Below are 25,379 nucleotides of genomic sequence, written 5' to 3' on the forward strand. Positions count from 1 at the left end.
TAGCCCTGGCTGTCCTGGAACTCACTTTGTAGACCAGGCTGGCCTCGAACTCAGAAATCCGCCTGCCTCTGCCTCCCAAGTGCTGGGATTAAAGGCGTGGGCCACCACGCCCGGCTCATTCCTTTTTTAAATGTGAGTTCTGTAACATGTGTCTTTAATCCCAGTGCTCTATGGTGAGCCAAGGAGACAAGAGGTTCTCCAGAAGCTCATGAGCCAGCAAGGCTGGCACAGGCAGCACCACACAACAAAAAGACACTGCGTTTAATTAAGCTGAGAGAAGATAAGGGCCATCACCTAAAGTTATTCTCTGAACCTTCACATGTGTGCAGTGGGACCAGCATGGAACAAGACACAGACACACACAGACATAGACACGCATACACACACACACACACAAAGTTTTTAAAATACTCGTTGTCAGAAGTGCTTTTACTCTGTGGATATATCAAACCATTTCCTACAGTAAACAACTGTTTCCAGCACAGCCAAGGACTCATATGAAACCCTGTTTTAGTTCTTAAAAAAGAAGTCATTAGAGTCAAACAACGAAATGTGCCCATGAGGAATAACAGTTTAACTCCACCCTCACCTATGCTTAATACCTCTCAGAAGCTAAAGAAACAGTATTAATTCATCTGCCTAGCTATTCTTTCGTAGTGTATGAACTCTACTATATGTAAAGCAATGTTCTAGGTCAGTGGTTCTCAACCTTCCTAATTCTGTAACCCTGTAATATAGTTCCTCATGTTGTAATTACCCTCAACCATAAAACTATTTCCAGCTATTTTATAACTGTAATCTTGCTACTGTGATGAATCCTAATATAAATATCTAATATGCAAGGGATCTGATATTCGACCCCTGTAAATGGGTTATTCCACCCAAGGGGTCATAAAACACAGGCTGAGAACCACTGCTCTAGATGCTCATCTTCAACTCTATAGTGTTTGCTTTCTATATAGGAAAGAAACCAAAGTAAGATACTGTTAAATCCTGGGAAATTGCTGAGACTCAGGGCATCACTGAGATGTGCTATTTGATAGGCCTCTTTGTTACATTTGAACAGGTAAAATAGCATACTAGAGAAATGAACAGCAAACGTGAAGGTCCTGCATTGTGGAATGGTCTGTCTATTTCATCTCTACAAGCATTTAATCATTAAAATTAATATTGTCCTCTAGAAATATATAGCTCAGCATAAAATCTATCAGGGAATCTACTCCCATTCCTACGAAATAATATTCCTCACTCCTCCCCTGCTTCTAACTGACAGTTATCTCAAAAGATAACTCCTCCAAGATGTTTTCCCCATCATTTCCTGTTTTTCCTCCATCACTGTCATGGCAATATAATCTCTTCTTCAATACCTCCCAACCAAAGGCAGGTGTGTTGATGCACGTCTGTAATCCTGAGATAGGGAATTAGCAGCTAACTATATATATATATATATAGCTATATATATATATATATATATATATATATATATATACACATATATATATGTGTGTGTGTGTGTGTCTATAATATAGACACACATATAAAGGTAGAGTACCAACCTTTGTATCATTAGCACCTAGTAGAGTGCGTGATGCCAAGGAGGCCTTCAATGACTGTAGAGAATGCACGATCTCCAAGTTAAACAACAAGCAAAAGTGAACAATCTCAAGATAAGTCTTAAAAACAATAGACACTAGAAGGCGCTCACGTGAGTTGGATCAAGGAAGTTAAGGGGTCAGAAGACTAGCGAATAGGGAGGTTGCCCAAGAACTCTTTCAAAAATATGCTGAGACATGTCACCGTAAAGAATATAAATGCAACACTGGCCATAAGCAGGGTGTGGAGAAGAGTCCTTTTGTCTTTCCACCTCTAAGATCCCCGATAGCTGCCCCTCTCTGCCCGCCCCCAGTCAGGGTGTCCAGGAGGCGAGGCTCTCACCTTCCCATTCGTGGGCGGCTCCTGGATGTAGATGTTACTCATCTTGCTCAGTGCTCAGGACTCCGCTCCTTAGTGTGGCCGCAAGCGAATGGCGGATCTCCGGCGAGGCCCACCTGCTAGCACACAATTCTTTAACCTGGGTCCTTGGGGGAAAACTTCACTCGGTCAGAGTCGGACAAGACAGCCGTACTAAGCACTAGTTACTCCCCAAACTAGCCCCTTATGGACGCCGCCATGTTGCTCCCGGACCGGAGCACCGCTAACCCCGGGAGGGGGGACTTCCCTGTCCTTCAGGAAACTAGAAAAGACTATAGGACCTCTGCAACTTTAGAGAATTTGTCGCGAGGTTTAATAATACGAACTAAAGGGTCAATCCGTAAATCCCGGGGCTGCGTCCAGGTCAGGCGATTGCAGATAGCACTCACCTCCGAAGCGGGCCGAAATGGTTCCGACCTCGTGTGCTCCGCGGTAAGACACCCCTGGAAACTGCATCCGCAGCCACTTAGTTCCGCCAACCCTAGATGTGCATCGGGCCTTCCCCTGCCCGGTGAAGTTGTAGTGGCCGGGTGGGAGAGATCCCTTTGGGAGTGCGTTGTCCTCGCAACGGACCTGAACCTAACGTGATCTCGAAAGCCCAGGACTCCGACGATCCCACTCACCTGCATCATGGCAGTCCCAGGTGAAGGTCAACCGCAGGGCTCTCTCACTCCAGAGGAATGAGACGAGCAGGGGAGCCCAGAGCACGGGGGTGGGTGGCAGCGAGCACTTGGGGAACCAGGCGAAGGCCTAAAAATTTAGATGTGGTCGGTTTACATGAAAAAGTTTATACTACAAGTTCAAAGCGGGGTGAGAAAGATAGGGAAAGATCATCTCTGTCATTCTCGGGCAAGCCCAAACTGCACAGGATTAGAGGGAAAGTGTATTGTAAGAGGGACAAGGGACTTGGTGACAATGAGAACTGTAGGCCTAAGGGGACAACTTGCCCAGAAGACTGTAACTTTCACACGATTTCAAAATAAAATTCGAAATGTGAGCGTTTGCCGAATCCAGGTGGCTATACACATTATACTGAAAGTCGCCAAGAAGAGCACCGGGGGCTTGTTCTAGCACTTCCAGCCTGTAATTTCTGTGTGGCTGCAGGCCGGCTGCTGTGCCCCTCCGGGCCTCAGTTTCCCTATCAGTTTCAAGACGGTGCTTTCTCGAATTAGATCTAAGATTCTTTGTAGGTTCCACTTTTGTGTTCAGAGGTTTCTAACCTAGAAACGGCAAACTGAGCTCCGGGGATGTTTTTGTTTGGTGCTCCAGTTTACTGGGGAGCCGCTAAGAACTTCCCCAAGCTGGCTTTGTCAGAATGTGTTTCTGCACATTCTTAGTGCTTGATAACCCTATTATCAAGCAGGTGTTTTTAAGAGATATACCCGCCTCGCATCTCGGAGATTCACAGTGCATAGTACTGTAGGAAAGACCCTGAAAATATTTATGAAGCCCCAACTTTGCTTAAACTTTGCTTATCCCCTTCCCGCTACTGTTTGACCCCTGTCTTTGTTCCGTGGCAGCCTTTTCTGAACTTTATTCTAGAGATAGCTGTTGCGGGGTGGGGCTGCTTCCTAACTTCTGCAGAGGAACACTCCAGGAGCTGTGAGAAGAGAGGGGACTACATTTATTGAGTTGTGTGGCAGTCAGCAGGATAGAAACCCTTGCTCTCTTAGAAGTCTGGGAGGGGTAGGGGTGGGGGCGGGAATTTACAGAAAGTAGAACTAATGCTGGGGCAAGCAAAAACAGGACACCTAACAGGATCCAGAGTGTACAAAAGGATGTTCCAGGTGAAAGCTAAAGAAATGTGAGAGTGCAGGGGACCTGCAGGGAGAGGGAGCGAATACAGAAAGGAAGAGGAACTAAAAGAGGGAATGAAAGAGCCCTGCCGTGGCTAACAATCAGCTAATCTGAGAGAAATGAGAAATTAACTAAAGCTATAATTCAAAGTATCTAACTTTTACTATGTAACCCATGTATCTGATACTATGTCAAACATTGTATATATTTTTTCTCCCTTTAATAACCCCTGCTATGAGATAGCTGTTGTTAGTCTCACTTCACAGGCGGAGAAATCAAGTAACTTGCTTATTACAAAAGCTAACGGAGGTTATCCAAGCTCTTGGCCACCATGAATGCAAATGCATTCTCCAACATATCCATAGCACAATAGATTTCCTGAGACTGAAGGACCTTACAAGCAAAAACAAAGTGTTAGGATGTTAATAGACAGTAGGAAAACACTTAACAGCTTTAAGAAAAATTACATTTTAGGATACTGTGACCTAGAGGAGAGTTAGTTAATGTAGAAGCATTGTTGGTACTTAAGGGTGATTCTGGTCAGTTATGTTACCATTGAGGATGTGGTCTCATTAAGAGAGAAGCAGCTAACTTGGAGGGGTGGTGGTGGTGGTGGTGGTGGTGGCGGTGGTGGTAGAATCACTAAGAATTAATTGCTTTGATGTGGGTAGGAAATGAGATTAACCTGGATTTTGACATTAGCTCATTTGAGGAGGCCTCATAACTGGGAAGACATCCCTCAAGATCAGAGTTGAGAGATGGTGGTAAGGTCAGTCTGGAGCTTGTGTTGAGGTCTGTCTGGCCCGGGATGGAAATGGCCAATAGGTAGCATGGGAATAAACAGAATACTAGGCAAGAAGTCAGAGTCAAAACAAACACTTATTATAGGACTAAAGGGATAAAGTGTGAGGGACTGTGCAGGCACAGTGGGTAATGTGTGAAGGCAAGACCTGACTGGAGCCTAGGGATAACAGCGTGTAAAGGGGAGAGCCGAGAACCATGAGCCTGCACAGTACTTGCCTAGGCATTTCGTGAGGCTCTGGTGACCTCTGCATCACACAGTTGTACCCAGAGTTGGCCTGCTGTCACTGCCCATCATTTGGGCAGGTGCTGGAGCACTGGTGTAGTATGAACACACCAGGAGACACACCGTAAAACTTTAGGAATGATAATTTGCTCCTGAAGAAAAGGGACAAAAAGTGATTTTTCTTCTAGCTTTGTTTGAGATGCTCTTAAACTTGAGACCAGTGTTTAAAAAAAAAAATGTTAACCTTTCAATTCAAAATAATGTTTCAAAGCATAATAATAAATTGTGTCATTAAGCCAGATGGAATGACTTACATAAACTGCTTAAACCCACCCCCCCAAAAATCAAGATAATAGGCTTGACAGTTGGCACAAATGCACAATGCAACTGCTTTAGAAAATACAGACACAGAAGATGTTAAGATAATTTCTTGAATGATCGATCCAGACGCTGCACGGAAGGAAAATGGGGCTCCATTGAGGTGATCATCAAGAAGGACACGTATTGTGGCATGCTCTTTTATTTTAGGTGTGATGGATTCAGCTTGGGGTGATTGTGCGCCTGGTTATTATAAGGTATAACTATAGAGTAATGAGGCTGCTTTTCACAAGCCACCAGCCTTGTCTGCTTCAGTGGTCACGTGTTTCCACCACATTGAATGCCAGCTTAAACCATTATGTAGGTAACAATGAGATACTGAAGATCTTTGGGAAAAAAAATCTTAGACACTTAGTCATTTGACAAATGGCATTGAACATAGGATTCAGTGAAGTTTACTTTCTTTGGAACATTTCTTTGCTCATTCACAGTTGTTCAGCCTAGCTCAGCTGTTGAAGTTGTATTAGTAAGTCACCATTCTCCCTCAAGAGTTGACTGGTCCAAGTGGCAGCATGTGTTGCTGAGAAGGATGAGTGCAGATGCTGACCTTGTTCTGTCTGTGTAGCCAGGGCAGAGGATGAAATGGCAGGGTCAGCATCCCAGTCTCACATCCCTTCAGAATACTGCCAAAGCATCTTCGTAATACAGAAGTGGGAAGTCACACCACAGCCAATTTTCCTCATTCCTCAGTCAAACTGTAGGTAACGTCTTTCCTCTCACACACGGCTGCTGAAATAGTGTTCATGAATCATGTCCGATTCTGTCATTCCTGAGGGGCAGCAATCTGTGGATTTTGTAATTCTCTTTAAGCCACTTAACCTTTCATAGGCTCTTTCCTTGTCCCCATAACTAGAGGGACAGTATCTTGAATTTCTTCAAGCTTCTCAAATATTCCAGTTCCCTTCTCTGCAAGAATGATGTGTGTAACCTGAGCATGACCTTTCTGCCTTTTCCTGCCATTCTTATGTATACTCCAATCACATACACAACCACACACACACCACCAACAAAAACAAACAAACAAACAAAAAAACCCAAACACCTGACTTCTTCAGCTCTTTTCTGACCTCTCAGGTGTTTTTCCACCTGTGCTGTGTGTCTTTGTCATCTCTTCATTATTGGTTTTCTTATCTTACTTGGAGGCCATTGCATACCTGCCTTAAATTTTCAGCTGTCTGCCTCTTTTTTATGCTTATGAGCAAAACTATATGTTGTTTCTCATGTTGGCCAGCACAGTCTGTCCTGCGGTACAGCCATGTGTACACTAACCCAGGGAATCTAGTACAATGTACCTTCTTATAGCGAGGGACTTCATTCATGTTTATGGCTTTTCTAATACCAGTTCAGAGTTACACCCATTTACAGGATTTATAGCTCATTTATGATAACCACAATCCAGTGCTGGAAGTCTTGATTCTGCTTCCTCAGACAATAGATTATATTCCCAGGATTTATGGGTACCTGGGCTCCCCAGTTAAGATCTCATTGATTTGGGGCAGACCAAAGAGGGAGATTGGGGATCTTGATTTAGGGAAAGACCACCATGGACTGCTGTGCTTATCTCAGTTGGAGACAGTTCAACATGTTTTTGAAGGAGACTTCAAGATCTTTCTAACCTGTGCCTGTTGTAACTCTTGCTCAGTGTAGCTCAAATCTGCCTGAAACTCACAAGACAGCAGGTGGGCCTCAAGCTAACTGCTCCAGCTGCAGTCTCTGATTGGTGGGCATCACATACCCAGGTTGGCTTTTTTTCATAGATTATTTTTGTGACACAAATGGAAGAATGTTATGTGTTTGCCTACGTTAGCTATTTCATATCAGTAGTTTAAGGGATTCTGACTGGCTTATCTGTCTCTTGGGGTTCAAATGATTAAGAAGACATTTTAATCTAAACAATAGGACCTCTTTCAAGAAATTCAGTTAGCCTACTTTTTAAATTTGTGAGGAATTTCTAATTTCTAGTTTGTTTGTTTGTTTGTTTGTTTGTTTGTTCTGTATTTCAGTTTCATTACTCCATGTAAGATCCTGAGGAAAGTATATCTACAACTATTACTATAAACCATTGGAAGGGATCAAACACTTGGGAGTTTTTTGCCTTTGACTTTCACAGGACAGAATTATGTTTTATACAGGCAACTGCATGTCTATGTTAAAAAAGAAGAAAAAAAAAACTCAATAAATTACTATTCTACTGAAGGAGCCCCAAAGTATGTTAAGTGATAATAAGATTACCAAGTGGAAACCTTGTGACAAAGGAAATCCAGCCCACTCTTACTGACTCTATCAAATTAAAAGTGAAAGATGGCGCCCTGTGGCAGAAGTGATACAGTTGCTAAGTGATGCAAAGAAAGCTTAGTTACTTTATCTGCTTACTTTTGAAATTGATTATTTCTACAAAGTATAAGGCAAACAATAAAAATAGAATATTAAGTTCTTCTCGTTGCTGATACGGTATTTGAGGGGCTCAGTAAAGAAACCACCCAAATGACTATGATTGAGGGGGAAGGTTTTTATGGATAAGAGATGGAGAATAGCCCGAAGCATCTGGGGAGGTTGCCAGGGCTACCTCTCAGGGACAGAGAGAAACGGTGGGTGGGGAAAGAAGCCAACTGCCAAGAATGTGGGAGCAGAGAAGGCAGCAAAAATGGTTGGAGTTATAAGGAGTTATGTGTTGGGGGTGGGGGAGGGGCGGGTAAGCTGTAACAGCCTGGGAACTAGTGTGGGGCTCTGGAGAGGTGGCTTGTTGGAGTTAATAGAGTAGTAGATTGCATTTCTGTTGTTGGAGGGGGCAGGGTGGGGAGTGTTCACACAACTCCCTATAGGAGTGGATAAGAAAGTAATGTCTTTTCCTGGCAAGTAGAAACAAGGTTTCTGAGGAATGTTTGAATGTCCAGCCTGTGCCGACTGAGCCAGGGCGGAGGTCTTGTGGGCTTGGGACCTGACAGTTTTCCATGGCTGAATGTCGGCTTTGAGCCTAGTGTGGTATACATGCCTAGAATCTCAGCATGGAAGAGCCAGAGGCACGGAGCAGCGCTATGCATTTGAAATCAGACTGGCCTACAGAGTAAAAGTTACAGTCCTCTCTCAAAATTAACCTTTGTCTTGAGAATGCTTGGAATGTACCTTCTAACTAACTGCATTTATGTCGAAGCTGATGTTTCCTCCATACTTTGAGGGAGCCGCCAGGAGAATCTCTTCGTGTTTCCTCCTTCCCTTTCTTTTAGCCATTCTGTTCCAGTTTTTGAAACAATGTTTCCACTATGTAACCCCTGATGCCTTGGGATCCTCCTGCCTCGGCTTCCTTCTTCTTGAATCCTTCTATCTCTTCCTGCTTTGCTTTTTTCCGTGGCAACTGCTTTACTAAATTATGATTTACATATATTAAAAGGCCTGCAAGTAAACATGTTTAGTTTAAAGAATTTGTGTGTGTGTGTGTGTGCCTGATTGACTACAGAAGAGAAGAAACAGGAAGCTAAGTAAAGTCCCATTTCCTTGTATATAAACGCAACAGCACAGACAGTTCTGCTATAGCTTCCTCTCTGTATGTTAGAGATTGTTCCCTTTCATTGAACACTGGCCTCGTTTCATTCAGACTATATTTTATATACTATTCTACTTATATTTAAACTCTTTCTATTCTTTATGTTTTGGTTTTTTTGTTTGTTTGTTTGTTTTTCGAGACAGGGTTTCTCTGTGTAGCCCTGGCTGTCCTGGAACTCACTTTTGTAGACCAGGCTGGCCTCAAACTCAGAAATCCTCCTGCCTCTGCCTCCCAAGTGCTGGGATTAAAGGTGTGCACCACCACGGCCCAGCTAACTCTTTCTATTCTTAAAGTTGCAAACTATGTAGTTGTGCTTAATTTTACACATAGTTGGTTTGCATTTGTGCAAGCGAACTAACTAACTGTCTGAGTTCCCAGGCATGGGGCTGCTGGATTCAGGCCTTGTGGTTGACTTGGTGCTATGCTAATTTGCACCCCACTGACTCTTCCAGAGCATGGCCACTCAATGGCCTCTTCAAGTTTTTCAACACGTGCTCCTCTGATAAGTGACAGTAGATTCCTGGTACTGTTTTTTAATGGGCATTTTAGCATGTAAAGAAAAGTGGGCATCTTCAACATGTTTTAGAGTAATTCCTATTTCTTTCTCCATACACTGTCTGCCTACTGTTTGCCCCTTCCCTGCCTTTTCCCCAGTAGCCATTGGCTTTTTCTCTCAGAATGTGTTGGGAGTATTCCCTTTGTCCTTCCTGCAAGTTACAAATATTGTTTCACAAACTTTCAACTGTATTCTGAATTTGCCCTCTGTCTTCTACCCCGCTTCCCCAATACACATACACACACACACACACACACACACACACACACACACACACACTACCTGGCCCTATTTTATGCTTCTATAGTGACCTTCACATTGTAGGTCCTGATTATAAAGGAAAACTTAAAGGGGGCATCACTGACCATCCTAAGCCAGCGTAGTGGTGAGTAAACCAGGAGCATGAAGGAAACAGCTGCACATCAGAGGGAGAAGGGATCTCTCCTGGGAGAAGGGGCCTCACAGTGCAGCTTCCCTAATTGGGTTTACAAGGATTTTTCAGTACCACTGCCCCCAGCTACACTTTTTGTCTGCACAACAGAAACTAATGATTAAGCTGCAAAGGAAAGATGCAGAGGAGAATCTAAGAAAATCCTCGCTAGTGATGCTCAGAAAAGGTGAAGCAAACCAAACAGAGCAACCAGTCACTGCCATCAGTGCCTTGGAAAATGGACTCCCTGCCCCCTCCCCCAAACAGGGTCTCACATAGCCCAAACTAGCCTCTATGTATGTAGGCCAGACGAGACTTGAACTCATGATCCTCCTGCCTCAGACTCCCAAATGTTGAGGTTACAGATGCCAGATCTTGACAGTTTGAGCTATGATTACATCACTTTTTTGAGGTCTTTTTTGTCTTGGTCTCAAAGGCCCATGAAGAAATGTTGGGCATCTTGCCAATAACTATAAATAAAGTTGGGATCTTAATTTGGCCAAAGGCAGTTGAGGAAGTAGCTTGTAGGGAGATCTAGTTAGTTCTTTTATGATAAAAAAAGTTTTGTCTCTGTTAAGATAACCTGAGGGAAATTTCATGTTCTGTCCTTTCTAAAACAAGGAAAGCATGTGAAGAATGAGTTGGCATCAGTCTCCTTTGCTATAAATGAGTGCAGCTTTAGCACAGGCTGAGGTGAGGCAGTTTTACACCTGTCCCTTACTCTTAGTCTGTGGCAGAAGTAATAATGGTGCAAGAAGCAGTTTATTCAACATCTGTGGTTTCTATGGAAACAAACTTAACACTGACCCATATTCTCTGAGCCTTTTGTCAATGTGCTGTCATTTTCATAATGGAGAAACCTTAGATTAGATTAATCCAGTTGTATTCCATAGTGAGTTCTGCTAACTGTGGCATGTGGGTTCTCATGGGGCAAAGTAGAGACACAGAGTCTAAAGGGAAGGGGACCAGTGCCCAGTGCTCAAAAACTTGAACAGGGAGGCCTTTTCTGATTTAAATACGTAAATACTTGAAAGTGACAATAGGATTTGAGGTGAAAGCAGCTTAAGAAAAAGTGCAATGCCTGGCTGGGCTGTGGTGGCGCACGCCTTTAATCCCAGCACTTGAGAGACAGAGGCAGGCGGATTTCTGAGTTCTAGCCCAGCCTAGTCTACAAAGTGAGTTCCAGGACAGCCAGGGCTATACAGAGAAACCCTATCTCGAAAAACCAAAAACAAAAGAACTGCAACTCCTGAGTCCTTAGGAAGGTGTGACAGGGTGATGAGTGCTACCAGATAGGTTCTCCCTGTCACTCAGAGGCTAGCTGACAGTGGGAAATGTTACAAACCTCTGTGCTGTGGGATTTCCTAGAAGGCTCGGATGTCAGGGGCATGCTCTGTGTGTTCTCACACTGTCCTCTGAGGTTGTCAGCTGCAGTAGAGCTGTTTAACTGTGCAGTGTTGTGGGGTGTGTTTACAAGAGCAGCTCATTGAGTGTATTTTTTGTCCCAAACTAGAAGTAGGAAGAAATAACTAGTTGTTTCAGTTTTATCATAGTAAAGAAAGAGTTTAAGAATTATTTTCATTTACAATTACGGATGTATACTCTGGTTTCTCTTCAGAGCATATAAATCTTTCACCTTTTACAATTACTGATGTTTTCTGTCTGTTCTCTACATTTACTATATATTTAGTCTTACATTAAGAATGATAACGCCATTTGAAGGATTTAGAAAGTGACACCCCCTTCCTCAGAGAGTGGAGTGATGCTCCATGGGCCTCTCATTGCTTCACAGAAGCCACTGGTAGAAAATAATATTCATTGTAACATTCAATGGAATATTCAGCCACAAAAAAAGAATACAATTCTGGCGCATGCTAGCCTATGCATAGATTCTTAAAGAATCTGTGTCCGACTTACAAAAAACGAAGAGTGTGTTCAGACAGAGTAATGGAAAGTAGACGGGAGTGGCTGAGATTTGAGACACATGCATGTCTGGTGGGCAGAGTTACTCGTCTTGACCATCCGGAGGAGGACAGTAGTTGAGAGCTGTGCATCATCGCAGCCATTCTCCATGCTGCTGAGCTATACATTGAAGTGACTCAAATCCCATTCTTAAGTGTGTAATTGTCACAATTGTAAAAGAGCAGTTTTCTTTCATTCCTAGTGTTTATATTGTCAGCACCTTCTTATGTATGGAGCACACAGAAATATTGTGAATATTTGTAAACATTTATCAAATTGGGATGTGTAACTACTTTGTTTTCATGTCTCAAAGTTCAAGTGCTGAATCTAAGTGCTTTGTTTTGCTTTGCTTTTGTAATGATACCTTGGGATTACAGTGAATTTTATGGATAAAATTTCACCAATTTCTTTGAGAAAGGTGGGATTATTTTTTCTGAAAAAAAAAAAAAGGCCATAGTATCCTGCAATCTCTTCCCCTATATTGTGGAATTCCTAAAATGTTTAAGTTCTCAATTATAATGCTGGGTTCCAATTGAATTAGAAAAAATATGTTCTTGAAATATTGGTCAAATGATTTGGGTAAATTCACTTTCAGTGAGTTGACTATTCATCAAAATAATAGAGTGGTGTTGCTAAGATTAGAGATTTTTTTTCTAGGAACTTTAGTACAAAGGGTTATCTTAGGTTTTTATCATATGATAAAGACCTTATTCTCACTTACATGTATTTCCCCAAATGTTCTCCAATTGTATTTCAGGTTGCAACAAGGACAATGTCAGAGCAGGCTGCAGAAAATGTGGCTACCGTAAGTGTGCTGAAAAGCAACTTTCTGTCTACTGTGATCATTTTTTCTGGGGCCTTTGCTTCCTGGGGGGCCGATGACTCAGCATCCTGACCTCAGCAGCTCTGTGGGTGGCCCTGAGCCCTTCCCTATGTGGTAACTAGCTAAGATGCTGTGAATATTAGGGGTCAGCTGTAGACTGTTTGGAGGAAACAGAACTAAAATAATTGAAAATACAAAAGTAAAGGACTATGTACACAGAAGAATAATAGGTGGTGCTGCAGAGGTGGCTAGGCAGTTTAGAACACTTGTCTTTTAGAGGGCAGGGGTTCAATTCCCAGCACCCATGTGGTAACTCATAACCATCTGAAACTCGAGTCCCAGAGATCGGGCATCCTTTTCTGGCCTCCACAGGCATGCACATGGTACACATGCATACATGCATGCAGGCTAAACACCCATAGATAAAAAAATAAAATATATACACACACACACCTCTATTATTTCTCCCTTTTTGGATACTGATGTAGAGGTAAAGGCATTGAAATGATTTTTTTAATGTTTCCTGAATGTATCCCTTTGTATTGAAAGAACCTAGTGGGGAAACCCCCACTCATATCCGGAGTCGGCGTGCACCCAAAGAATCACGAGAGACCATCTTGATGCAAACACATGAGGTAGTTTAATGACAGAGCTCTGGGCCAACATGTATCTCACACAGGAGACAGCGGTTGTCAGCCACTAGGCTCGAAAGCTAGGGGTTTTTATAGAAAAGGGTCTGGGGCTGGGGGAGGAATTGGCTTGGTTTCACACAATTGGTTCATTTAAACATCAGCAAACTGTACGTGCAGATCGAGGTAACAGCAGAGCATCTGGTTAACATTTAACCCACCTCAGAAGGGCTGGAGATAGGTTGGCGCTGGGCCAGTCAGTCCAGACATGACTTTGCATTCTCTTTATCTTTATGGCCAAGCAGCCTCAGGAATGTCTTAACAATGGGCCTGCCCAGGCATGTCCTGGCCTGTTCTGCTATGTTCTTAGTCCCAGGCTTCAAAGCTCACAAACAACTCTTTGGGCTATTACATGAATCACAGGTCTCAAGTTTTATTTTCTTTCATTATAAAGATTTGATTGGTCCCAGAATTTCTGTGCATGGGCAAAAAACCGTTCAATGATAAGTCCGGTGTGATTAATCTAAAAAAGGACTAGAAGGTCCACCCAAGCCTGTGTAATTACAGACTGTATCACTAATGTTATTGCATTCTGTAAACGACATCCCTGGAGGATAAGTCCAGCAGTTCTTCAGGCCTCGCTAATAAATAGTTATCCTGGAAGCACTTGCTGCCTCTAAAGGTGTTTGACATCTGTGCCAACTATACTGAACTCTTAGGATATATTCCAGTTCATTAAAGGATTATCTTCTAACAAATACAAGTGATTAAACAAAGATTCCAAAGAATACCACGAAATTTATTTACAAACTTTGTTATTAGAAAAATAACTTATTAATAAATACCACAGACTGCAGTTAAACTCCACAAAAGTTTCCTGATCTTCGTTTTTATGAATGTTCACTCTGGCAACAGATCACACCTCAGCACTCATTGGATGTGCAGTAGTTGGCCCATGGCCTACCTATTCTGTACTTTGGTTTTCTTTCTGCAAAATGACAGTTATAGAACTGCCCTGATTGGGGTTTTATTGCTGTGAAGAGACACATGAGCAAGGCAACTCTTATACATAAAGTCTTTAATTGGGGCTGGCTTACAGTTCCAGAGGTTCAGTCCATGATCATCATGGCAGGAAGGATGGCAGCGTGCAGGCAGACATGGTGCTGGAGGAGCCAAGAGTTCAAATCTTGATCCAAAGGCAGCCAGGAAGAGGGTCTCTTCTGCACTGGTAGGAGCTTGAGGGACCTCAAATCCCACCCCCATAGTGACACACTTCCTTCAACAAGGTCACACGTCCTCCAACAAGGCCACACCTCCTAATAGTGTCACTCCCTATGGCCAAGCATTCAAACACATGAGTCTGTGCGGGCCAAGCCTATTCAAACCACCACAAGATCCTAACTTCATAAAGGTTGCTGTGAATACTAAGTATGACTTGTATTAAGTAATGACTTCAGGTCATTACTGGCCAGCCATAGTAGGTCCTCAATGTTTGTGGGCTGCGATTGTTGCATATTAGAAAACTAAGGTATGGGTTCCTCCAGTACAGGGTAGGAAAGTGGAATTTGAAATCTAGGTACCAGATTTCATACTGTGTGGTGCTGGATTTGTTTGGTTGTTTGTTTGTTTGCTTGTTTTTGTTTTTACTCTTTATAGTGGCAAAATATATTGCCTTAGTGAGGGTTTTACTACTGTGAAGAGACACCATGACCACAGCAACTCTTTTTTATTATTAAATTTATTTACTTACTTACTTAGCAGCCCTTCCTCTCCTCCCAGGACCCCCTTGTGCAAGTCCAACCCCCATTCCACTTTCCCCTTTTGCTTGGCCTCCCACTGAGGCCAACCAAGGCAGGCAGTCCCTTTAGGGGTAGGGGATCTACAGGCAGGCAGGCAACAGACTCAGGGACAGCCCCTGCTCCAGTTGTTGGGGGATCCCCATGAAGACTAAACTGCTCATGTGCTACATAGACCACAGCAACTGTTATAAAAGAAAGCATTTAAATAGGACACCATGACCAAGGCAACTCTTATACATAAAATATTTAATTGGGGCACTTGCTTCAGCTGACTGCTGTCTTCCCCCTAAGCAAGACACTGGGCCCTCAGAATTCAGTTAGTCCAGGCATCTTCCCTTTTCTGGTCACTGTGACAGAATGACTGAGGTGACAACAGAATGGGAGGAATTGCTTCTCCTTAGCTCACTTTCTCCTGGGCTCCTAGTGTGGGCAGCTCTCTTGTCTCTGCCCCCCCCCCCTTAAGGCAGAGTAAGATGGAGGATGTGTGTGTTCCCCTCACAACTTACAGGAGGCAGAGAGAGAAGTTCTATATAGCTGCTGTACTGGCTGGTTTTGTGTGTCAACTTGACACAGCTGGAGTTATCACAGAGAAAGGAGCTTCAGTTGGGGAAATGCCTCTATGAGATCCAGCTGTGGGGCATTTTCTCAATTAGTGGTGAAGGGGGAAAGGTCCCTTGTGGGTGGTGCCATCTCTGGGCTGGTAGTCTTGGTTCTATAAGAGAGCAGGCTGAGCAAGCCAGGGGAAGCAAGCCAGTAAAGAACATCCCTCCATGGCCTCTCCATCAACTCCTGCTTTCTGACCTGCTTGAGTTCTAGTCCTGACTTCGTGATGAACAGCAGTGTAGAAGTGTAAGCTGAATAAACCCTTTCCTCTCCAGCTTGCTCTTTGGTCATGATGTTTTGTCCCTGACTAAGACAGCTGCCATCCTTTTTCCCCTGTATTACATCCTGACAACTTACAGAAGGTACAACCCACTTATGGGTTATGTCATACTGAACCCAGCCTCTTACTGACTCAGAGTTTGATGATTTGGCTACTCTACTTAGCCAGCTTGCCCCAGGGATCCTCTGTCTCTGCATGCCAGGTACTGGGACTACAGGTAGCTCCCATGCCCGCCTGACCTTTTTGGTTTTTTAACAGGGGCTATAGTGTTATAGGGATCCAAACTCTGAGCCTCATACTCACATGGCCAGTGCTTTGTCACTGAGCTAACTCCCCAGCCCCTTACATTCTGATAACTCTTTACCATTTATCATCTGAGAGTCTATTTAGAAAAGAAGCCACAAGTAGACTAATAGTTTGGAGACACAATGATATCCTAAGTGTCTTTCACTTAAACCAATAAGAAAAACAGCTGCAACAGACAAAAAAAACAAACTCCATTGCAATTTACAAGTAATTTACCATGTCACCGTCATTAACATGAAGCCAGACCAGTTGTAGGGACTCCTAAGCATTTGTCTCACATGTCAATTTCAGCGCCAGGCATTTGGATACAAAGCTAACTTGACTAAAGTAAGATTGTGTCAGGAATTCTAGTCCCAATGGCAAGCCAGGCTACAGTGCAAAGCCCTCTTTTCTGCACTAAGTGCATAGCACTGAAGGGAAATAATGTGATAACAACAGAACCAAACCAAGAAACTTAGCTCAAAAGGAAGGCAACCCACCCCGCTGCTGGGCTGCAGGGGGTCTTCAAGGGAAAGCAGAGGGTGCATGCCGAACGCACAGTGAGTCACACACTGACTGAGTGCCATCAGGACCTGAGGGTAGCTGGATGCCTGGAGCAGAGCCTCTTACATAAAGCCAGGATCCCTGCCCCACCATGAGATGGAAATTAGGAAAATTTCACTTAACCACTTAGAGAAATTAGCAAGACCCCTCATGTTTGAGAACCTACAAAATAGCAATTACAAGGAAAAGAACACTAAGCACTTGGCAACCAGATCTTTTTACCTTCTAAGTGTTAGGAATGAAGTGTACAGTTAACATTGAGACCAGAACTATCTTGCTAGTGCTAAGAAATTACTATTAAAAAAGTCTTATAGGCTGATGCTATATCTCAATTAGTAAATCATTTGCCTAGCATGCAGTAAGTTTTGAGTTCAGTCCATAGCACCACATAATCTCAGGCATAGTGACCCACACCTGTGATCCCAGCTCTGTAATTACTCTAGAAGATGGGATGGGATGGGACCAAGGCAGAACTTCCAAAAGGTTTAATAGCACCACTAAATCCGCCCCCCCTTCTCTCTTCCAGGTGAGTGTGGCAGTGTTACCATGTGGACGACATGATACAGACAAGGGTTCTGTTAGTTCTTGTAATGGCATTTGTAATAGTGAATTCTAAAATACACAGTAAATGCTTTCCCAAGTTAATTGTCTGGTTGCTCTGACAGAGTCCCAGACAGGAAGCATACTCACTTCAGGAAGAAGAGTTTCTTTAGGGCCACAGTTTTGAGGTACAGTTCCATCCTGGCAGAGAACTCATGGCAGCAGGTGCTTGAGGCAGCTGCTCATATTTTACCCCCAGTCAGGAAAATGGTTGCTGAGCTGACTTTCTGCTTTAAGTGTGTGTGTGTGTGTGTGTGTATGTGTGTGTGTGTGGTTACTCATGGGCCATGGCAACGTGTGAACAGCAGAGGAGATCTTGAGGACTTTGTTCTCTTCTTCCACCATATGGGTCACAGGGATGGAACTTATGTCCTCTGGCTCAGTAGTAGCAACCATCTTGTTGGCCACCCTGTGACCTTTTTGTTCAGTCCAGGACACAGCCCAAGGAATGCGGCTGCTCACATGTAGGGTGAGTCTTCCCCACTTCAACTCACCTCATCCAAACCCTCAGAGCGTGCAAGAGCCTTGTCTTCAGATGAGCCTCCATCCTCTCAAGACCAAATCAGCGGTAACCATCACAGTGAACAATTACTGAAGCCTCCTTACGAGAAGAATTTAGGAAAACTGATATCAGAATTGAAATATTAATCTTTGAGTCCTTTAAAGAGGTCTGTTTAGTTTTATTGATGCCTACAGGTTACGACACCTTTACTTAGATGAAAGATATAACCACACGAGTTAGAAGTCAAGCCGAGGCGAAAAAGCTACAGGGAAATAAAAAGTTTCATGTATGAGAGTATGTTAGTAATCCTGATCTAAATAATGTAAAATAATCTGTGCTTATCGAAAGAGAAAATGTTGATTCAGTATTCTGAAATGCAGGACAAGTGCCCCACAGTGTTTCTTGAATTAGAAGTTGCATGAAGAAGGGGAAAGTTCTGTTGGAAGAGTGTATTCACTCAAAACCACAGGGAACAGTAGTAGATCCGCCCGCGGCAGAGTGCAAGTGAGGCTTTGGTGTTGTCACTGAAAACTAGTACTCGGTTGCCTACTGTGAAGTACCAAAGCAAAAAGCACAGCTATGGGTATAGATTTCCTCCTCCTCTCTTGTTTTCTTTATTTAGCTGGTCATCTGACTTTCGAGTGCCGCAATTTTCTCCGGGTAGATCCCAAAAGGGACATTGTGTTGGACGTCAGCAGCACCAGTAGTGAGGACAGTGATGAAGAAAATGAGGAGCTGAACAAGCTGCAGGCTCTGCAGGAGAAAAGTAAGCCGTGGTTCCTGTCCGCTGTCCTCTTCTGACTCACAGGACGCTTATGTAACTGTGCACATCACAGAGGCGTCTTTCCTATTGCATACGAGGGCTACAGCATAGGTGAGAGCTTCAGCTTTGAGGGAAGTCACCGACATAACATTAGTAATCAGTTATGAGACCAGGAGGCACGTCGGTCTTTGAGTCCATAGTTGGCATTTTGCTTTTTCCTCGTTTGTTGCCTGTTACACTGGGTAACACAAAACATTGGATCCAGGTCCCACTGTCAAATATCAGAGATTAGACAATCGAAAGCTTACTAGAAATGTTAAGTACACAAAGAATCCTAGGCACGGGCAAGCAAGAGTTCTAAGACTGACAATATATAAGCTCCAGGAATTTCATTTCTGCTTTTGGACATACTCTTACCAAGATTTACCTAAGTGGGGTTGGAGAGATGGCTCAGCAGTTAAAAGAGCTTGCTGTGCTTCCAGAGGAACTGAGTTCAACTCCCACCTCAAGAAGCTCACAACTGCTTGTAAGCCCAGCTCCAGGGCATCGTCCACCCTCCTCTGGCTTCCACAGGACTTACACACATGAGGCATATAGGTACACAGTCGCATAAGTAAAAATAAACATTTAAAATCATTAAAGAAAATAATATAAGAAGCTCTTATACTACTCCAAATAGGCTGTGAAAGAGCACCTCTCATTTTGTGCAGTCTTGTGTACAAAAAGCCTTGTTATCATAACGGGATTACCGTGCAGTTGTGTGCTTGTAAACTTCCAGTTAGAGAACAGAGTATTATATAGAAGTAAAATGCAGTTTTTACTTACTTATTTAAAATGAGAGGATTATAAATATGAAACTTACTGTGTTTGAGATTTTCAGAGCGCTTTTTTAAAAAAGATTTATTTACTTTTTTTTCCTTTTTTTTATTTATTTATTTTTTATTTATTTATTTTTTTTGAGACAGGGTTTCTCTGTGTAGCCCTGGCTGTCCTGGAACTCACTTTGTAGACCAGGCTGGCCTCGAACTCAGAAATCCGCCTGCCTCTGCCTCCCAAGGGCTGGGATCAAAGGCGTGCACCACCACTGCCCGGCTGATTTCTTTACTTTTATGTATGTGAATATACCTATCTGCATGGACACCTGTGTTTTTGTTATCTTTGTCCTTCTAACTATAAACTACAATCTGTGCATGCACACACACAGCGTTCTGGGACAGAGACTCGTGGTGACCTGATTATTTTCTCCCTACCTTCCTTACAGGAATAAATGAAGAAGAAGAAAAGAAAAAGGAAAAGAGCAGGGAGAAAATTAAATTGAAGAAAAGGAGGAAAAGGTATGTCTTAGTGGATTGTTTACTTGTTGGAAAAGAAACCCAAAAGCTGTGAATACAGGAGGGATTATAGATTTTTGTTTTGATAGAGTCCAGTCAATTTACTATTCATGTCTTCTTCATGAGAATGAGATGTTTAGTTTAGTGAAATAGCAAAGTCCTCTACATTAGAAAACAGGAATCAGAAATGAAGTCATTGCTTAGTCACGTGTTCTCTGGAGCGAACTGAGGTCCTGAGCAGTGGTCACATCCCTTCCCTTTTATACATTTGTATTCTGGATGTTACTTTTATAACACGAGCCCATCTTAGTCGGATACACATCTAAATTCTTCATATATAGTTTGTGCTCATTTTGAAATTGGATTCTAAATATCTATATTCTCCTATCATTACAATGACTAATAAATTAATTTATTTATTAATGGAGTTTAATAGAATTTCCTAAGCCCAGACTTTCTTCAGATCTTTCACAACCCTCACTAGCTATTTTTGAATATTTTACTGATAAGACTTTTAATGACTGATTAAAGAAATTGATCAAATTCAGTAAGAGATAGATCCTCCCCTGATTATTAAGTATAGTCTTATTTATACTAAAATAAGTAGACATATTTTTGAGCATTTGTTCATAGTAAGGACTGGTCTGGACTTTATTCTCTGAGAATTTTTTTAAAAATCAGGTGTTGCCATTTTATAATTTTATAGTGTACTTGACTATATATATTTTAATACACTAGAAAACTTATGAATTGTAAAAAACTTACTTTCAAGTGTTGGGAGTTAAATAATCTATGCTGGGAGTGTAGAGCTCAGATTTCTGACTAGTGTATTGTTATTTATGCTAACAAAGCAGGCAGGATTGCTTACAGGAAACATGAGGCTATATTGTGTTCGAGGTTCTGATATACTTGTGTGTGCATATAGACGGGCACACACACACACATCACACATATATTTTATATGTGTGTATGTATGTATATTTTTTGTTTTCAGACCTATCTATGCCAAGCCTCAGAGACCTTAGGCCCTGAAACCCAAACTTCTGTATGCATGTGAAGATAGCTACCTAATCATATATGCTATGCTCAAACCTAGTTTTGCCTTAAACCTGAGAATCCAGTACCAAAAGCTAAGGAAAAAATGCACAGGCACAGAAGAAGCTATGTATATGGGAATAAGTAGACAGCAAGATAAAAAGAAAGAAGTGAGGGGAAGCTTGGGGTTAGGGGCTCACCCAAGCCACTCCTAGGGGCAAGGGTCCCTGAACCCTTCAGGCTTATGAATTCACTTTTGCCCTATATCTGCTCTGACGTTTCTTAGTTTGGGGTATAGTCCTAATATTTAGATTGCTGAGCTAACTTTTTAAAAGATTTTAAATTAAGACATAAGTCTTAGTTAGGGTTTCATTGCTGTGAACAGACTCCATGACCAAAGCAACTCTTATTAAGGACAGCATTTAATTGGCCCTGGCTTAACAGGTTCAGAGGTTCAGTCTATTATCATCAAGGCGGGAACATGGCAGTATCCAGGCAGGCATGGTGCAGGAGGAGCTGAGAGTTCCACCTCTTGTTCCAAAGGCAGGTAGGAAAAGACTGGCTTCCAGGCAGCTAGGACAAGAGTCTTAAAGTCCACACTCACTGTGACACACTTCCTCCAACAAGATCACACCTACTCCAACAAGGCCACATCTCCAAATAGTGCTACTCCCTGAGCCAAGCATATTCAAACCATACAACATAATTGCATAATTTCTCCCTTCCCTTTTTCCCTCCAATCCTTCCATATACCCTCCACTCCCTTTCAAATCTGTGGCCTCTTTTTTCAAGACTTTGAAATATTATTTATATTTTTATGTAATAGATAGATTGATTGATAGATAGATAGATAAATAGATAGATAGAAGATAAACTCCTAAATATATAAATACAACCTGCTCAGTCCACACAATATTATACATATGCACTAACTTTTAAGATGCTTACTGCATTTTAAATGAACTAAGTTTCTATGTTGTTACATACATATTCTGGGTTTAGACATAGGTAAAATGTTGTACTTTACAGGAGATTTGAAAAGATGACTTCTTTGATTTTTTTTTTTAATCTCCACCCTAACTCTGCATACCCATATCAGGGTAGAAAATTCTATGGGTGTTCCTCTCAAGTTCATGTTAAAATATTAGAAAAATATAATGATAAATCATCCTCATTCGCCTACATGCAAGTATTCATTTTAAAAGCCCCCTTTCGCTGGGCGTGGTGGCACACGCCTTTAATCCCAGCACTTGGGAGGCAGAGGCAGGCGGATTTCTGAGTTCGAGGCCAGCGTGGTCTACGAAGTGAGTTCCAAGACAGCCAGGACTACACAGAGAAACCCTGTCTCGAAAAAAATCAAAAAAAATAAAAATTTTTTTTTTAAAAAGCCCCCTTTCTATAACTAATAAAAATCTCTTGGAAATACAAGTGCTCATTTCTATCACTCTGCAGCAGGAGGATCAAGTTCATTATGAAAGATGACAGGAATTGCAGAAGGGCTTTTATTTTGTTAATTTTTAGCTCTTATCCATTCATACTGAGGAACAATTAGGATCCTTTTTATATTGAGTCATAATTGCATCCTTTTGTGAGTTAAGAGAACATGATAACAAGTGATTACATACACGAGTGGGCTGCGTGCATGAGGTCAGTGACCTCTGCTTCAGTCTCCCCTGTGAGATTCTGATGGGCAGGGAGCACAGTGTGCAAGCCTGTGGCAGCCCCAGAAAAACACCTCAATTCTCTAGTGCTAAGCAGAAAGGAGATGGTAGCTTTATCAGCTTCCGTGACTAGGCAGCGATCATTGAATGCTGCATTTAAGGAGAATAGAAGGCAACTTTTTCATATCCGTGTTCACTCCTCCTCTCCCAAGACTTGAGGCAGCGCAGACCCTACACAGTTGATGTCTCCGGTCACAGCAGTGTTCTTGCCCATAGGTCTTACTCCAGTGCCACTGAGGAGGACTCCGCAAAACAAAAGAAACAGAAGTATCAGAAAAAAGAAAAGAAAAAGGAAAAAAAGAACAAGTCAAAGAAAGGAAAACATCACAAAAAGGAAAAAAAGAAGAGAAAAAAGGAAAAGCGTTCTTCCCCTAACCATTCTGAACTCACCAAAAAGTAACAGAGTCTTGGGCCTAACTCAGAAAATTCAAGAATTCAGTGTTTTTAACTGTTGAACCTTCCTTGGAATTGCTATGTGATTACGCTTTGCAGAAAGTCCCAGCCTCTTCCATAAAGACATTCTCACCTATCGGGGCCCTTCTCTCTCTGACCATCTGTAGTAAACCCATCTCTTTACTTAACAGATGTGCCTCAAGTACAGATATGTGTACATACAAAGCTCATCATTCTGGCTCTGTGTTTTGGTGGCTTAGGCCGGTGCTGTCTCTCGGTAAGTCAATTAGCACGAGGCTTTACTGCAATCAAAGGAATGATCTACTTAGCAGCTCTGAGTCGTGCCCACCTTCCAGTGGCACAGCTGCCTCGGCGGGAGTGATTTGCTCTTGATACTGAATAGCTTTATGTACTCTGTAATGTATAAAGATAGTGAGGGTCTTCACTGTTGTTTTTAAATCTCTAGACTTTTTAAACAACATCATTGAGGATAAAACTGCTTTACTGATCTTAAGTAGTAAGTTTTTAAATGAATGGGATCTACAGGAAGATAATAATGAAAGTATTTATAACAGTGCCATTGTTTTATGAAATGCATCTTTCTGGCACTTGGCTCCCATGTTTTTATAACAATTAAAACATCCCCTTTTGAAAACAATCATTTAGCTTACTAGGAAGTCTGGCAGAGAGATTCTATGCTGGTCAAGATTATTACGGTAGATCCTGGATTGATTTACAAATGTGCCATATTGGCATGTCTTAGGTGATACCTCAAACACAGAGCTTTTTGTGTGGTAGCAGCAAAATCCTCATTAAAACTGATTTTAATTGTATCCAGTGTCTATGATGCCTACATATATTCATGTTATGAAAGTTTTTATGAATGTGTGCATATATATTTATTTTTTTCTGAAATGGTTTTAGAGTGAGTTTCACACTGAACTTCTGGCTTCATGGATAATCAATGTTGATATTTCCTCTTCCACTTCAGTCACAGATCTTAGTAGCACTGTGAAAATTTTTAAATTAAGATTTCCATTCTGTACTTTTTTAAATTGACGACTTGGAGATAGCATCATGAAAGCCTTTGTGTAATAATGAAATTTGTATATAAATAAGCATTTTCAATGACATGTCAGTAGATTTAAGTGTCTCTGAGGTTTTTAATTTCATGGTTATCAGTATAGAGTAGTTTGACATCTAATAGTCCCTAATACCACCAAGTTAATGCATTATGCCATAAAAACATTGATCACCAACCTGTTATCATCGAACAGCCCCGAAGTCTCTGCGTACCTTGCTATGGTGCACTTCATACATCTTCAGATTGGTAAGTGCATGTGTGGCTGTGGGCAAATTTATGGCCATAAAATGAGATTCGTACACTTGGCCTTGCAGGCCGGAGGGCTTTAGTAACTGTTCCCTTACCCAGCACCCAAACTGACATTCCCTGATTGACTGAGGGGTAGTCCTAGGAAGTCCCCTACTGTCCCCTCATCTCTGCTCAGGTTACACAGAAGCTACACCCACACCCTTCGCTACACTGCTCCCGTGAAGTACACCTACGTACGTTCGTATCTTCAGCTCTTCCACTAACTGGCTACTCTCCTGGCCCATAAAAAAGTAATTTTGTTTAGAGTTTTGTCAGTTGTTTGAACTAAAGCACAGAACTTTGAGACATTTAGGGATTTGTTTTGTCTATGCTAATTTTTGTAAAAGTTCAGTTATCTGAATTAATAAAAGGTTATTTGGATTAATAAAAATAAAAGTCATTTTTAAAACACTTTAAAAAAAAAAAAACAGCAGGGAGCTGGAAAAGTTGCTCCACAGTTAAACGCTCTTGCTGCTCTTAGGATCGACCTTAATTCAGTTCCCAGCATCCTCGACGGGAAGTTCATGAGCACCTGGGACCCTGTTACTCCAGCTCCGAGGGGCCGATGCCTTCATCTGACTTGTGTGGTACCCATGGAGATGCTCACAGAGATACACACATGCATGTAAATTTAAGATTTTCTAGATTGTAAGCTTAACAAGAAAAACTACATAAATGGCCTCATCCCATTGTGTGTACAACAGTGTTAGCAATGACCACTGTAAATGAATAGTTCATCATATTTATAAGTTTTACTTCAGTTAATTATAAGAAAATATCAATTGACATATTAGGGTTATTTTTCCTTCCAGTTCTGACAAAGCCAGTGATCCCAAAGTGTCACATACGTCATACACAGTCAGCTTCTCACTCAGTAATCTGCTACAGAAAATAAAAGATTTTAATGGCTAGTCATTTCCCCCAGAAATATCTTAACATTATTAATATATTTCCCTGTAATATTTGTGTACCTTATGAAATATCTGAGTAAAGTAATTTCACTAAAATAAGAAGTTG

At 42.0% G+C, this 25,379-nt stretch overlaps 2 protein-coding genes across 4 annotated transcripts in view; one reads left to right on the forward strand and one right to left on the reverse strand.

The window, feature by feature from the left end:
* Positions 1–2,391, reverse strand: part of Cwc27 (CWC27 spliceosome associated cyclophilin) — a 172,497-nt gene extending 170,106 nt beyond the window's left edge. Inside the window, exons 1-2 of one of the 3 annotated variants that reach the window (XM_029485020.1) lie at positions 2,361–2,391; positions 1,936–2,048 (exon numbers count right to left, since the gene is read on the reverse strand). In XM_029485020.1, the coding sequence (XP_029340880.1) occupies positions 1,936–1,977 (42 nt within the window). In that variant the 5' untranslated portion in view covers positions 1,978–2,048; positions 2,361–2,391. Of the gene's footprint in view, positions 1–1,935; positions 2,278–2,360 lie in introns of those variants that run through there. The other 2 variants (XM_029485019.1, XM_021180317.2) reach the window with 2 other exon arrangements.
* A 27-nt stretch (positions 2,392–2,418) lies between these two features.
* Positions 2,419–24,138, forward strand: Srek1ip1 (SREK1 interacting protein 1). Its single transcript, XM_021180318.1, has 5 exons — positions 2,419–2,614; positions 12,420–12,467; positions 18,370–18,513; positions 19,772–19,844; positions 22,814–24,138. Exons 1-5 carry the CDS (start codon positions 2,602–2,604, stop codon positions 22,995–22,997), a joined length of 462 nt encoding a protein of 153 aa, XP_021035977.1. The 5' UTR covers positions 2,419–2,601; the 3' UTR covers positions 22,998–24,138.
* Positions 24,139–25,379: the final 1,241 nt, after the last annotated feature.

The sequence above is a fragment of the Mus caroli genome, chromosome 13, assembly GCF_900094665.2.
Source record: "Mus caroli chromosome 13, CAROLI_EIJ_v1.1, whole genome shotgun sequence".
In the NCBI taxonomy this organism is placed as follows: domain Eukaryota; kingdom Metazoa; phylum Chordata; class Mammalia; order Rodentia; family Muridae; genus Mus; species Mus caroli.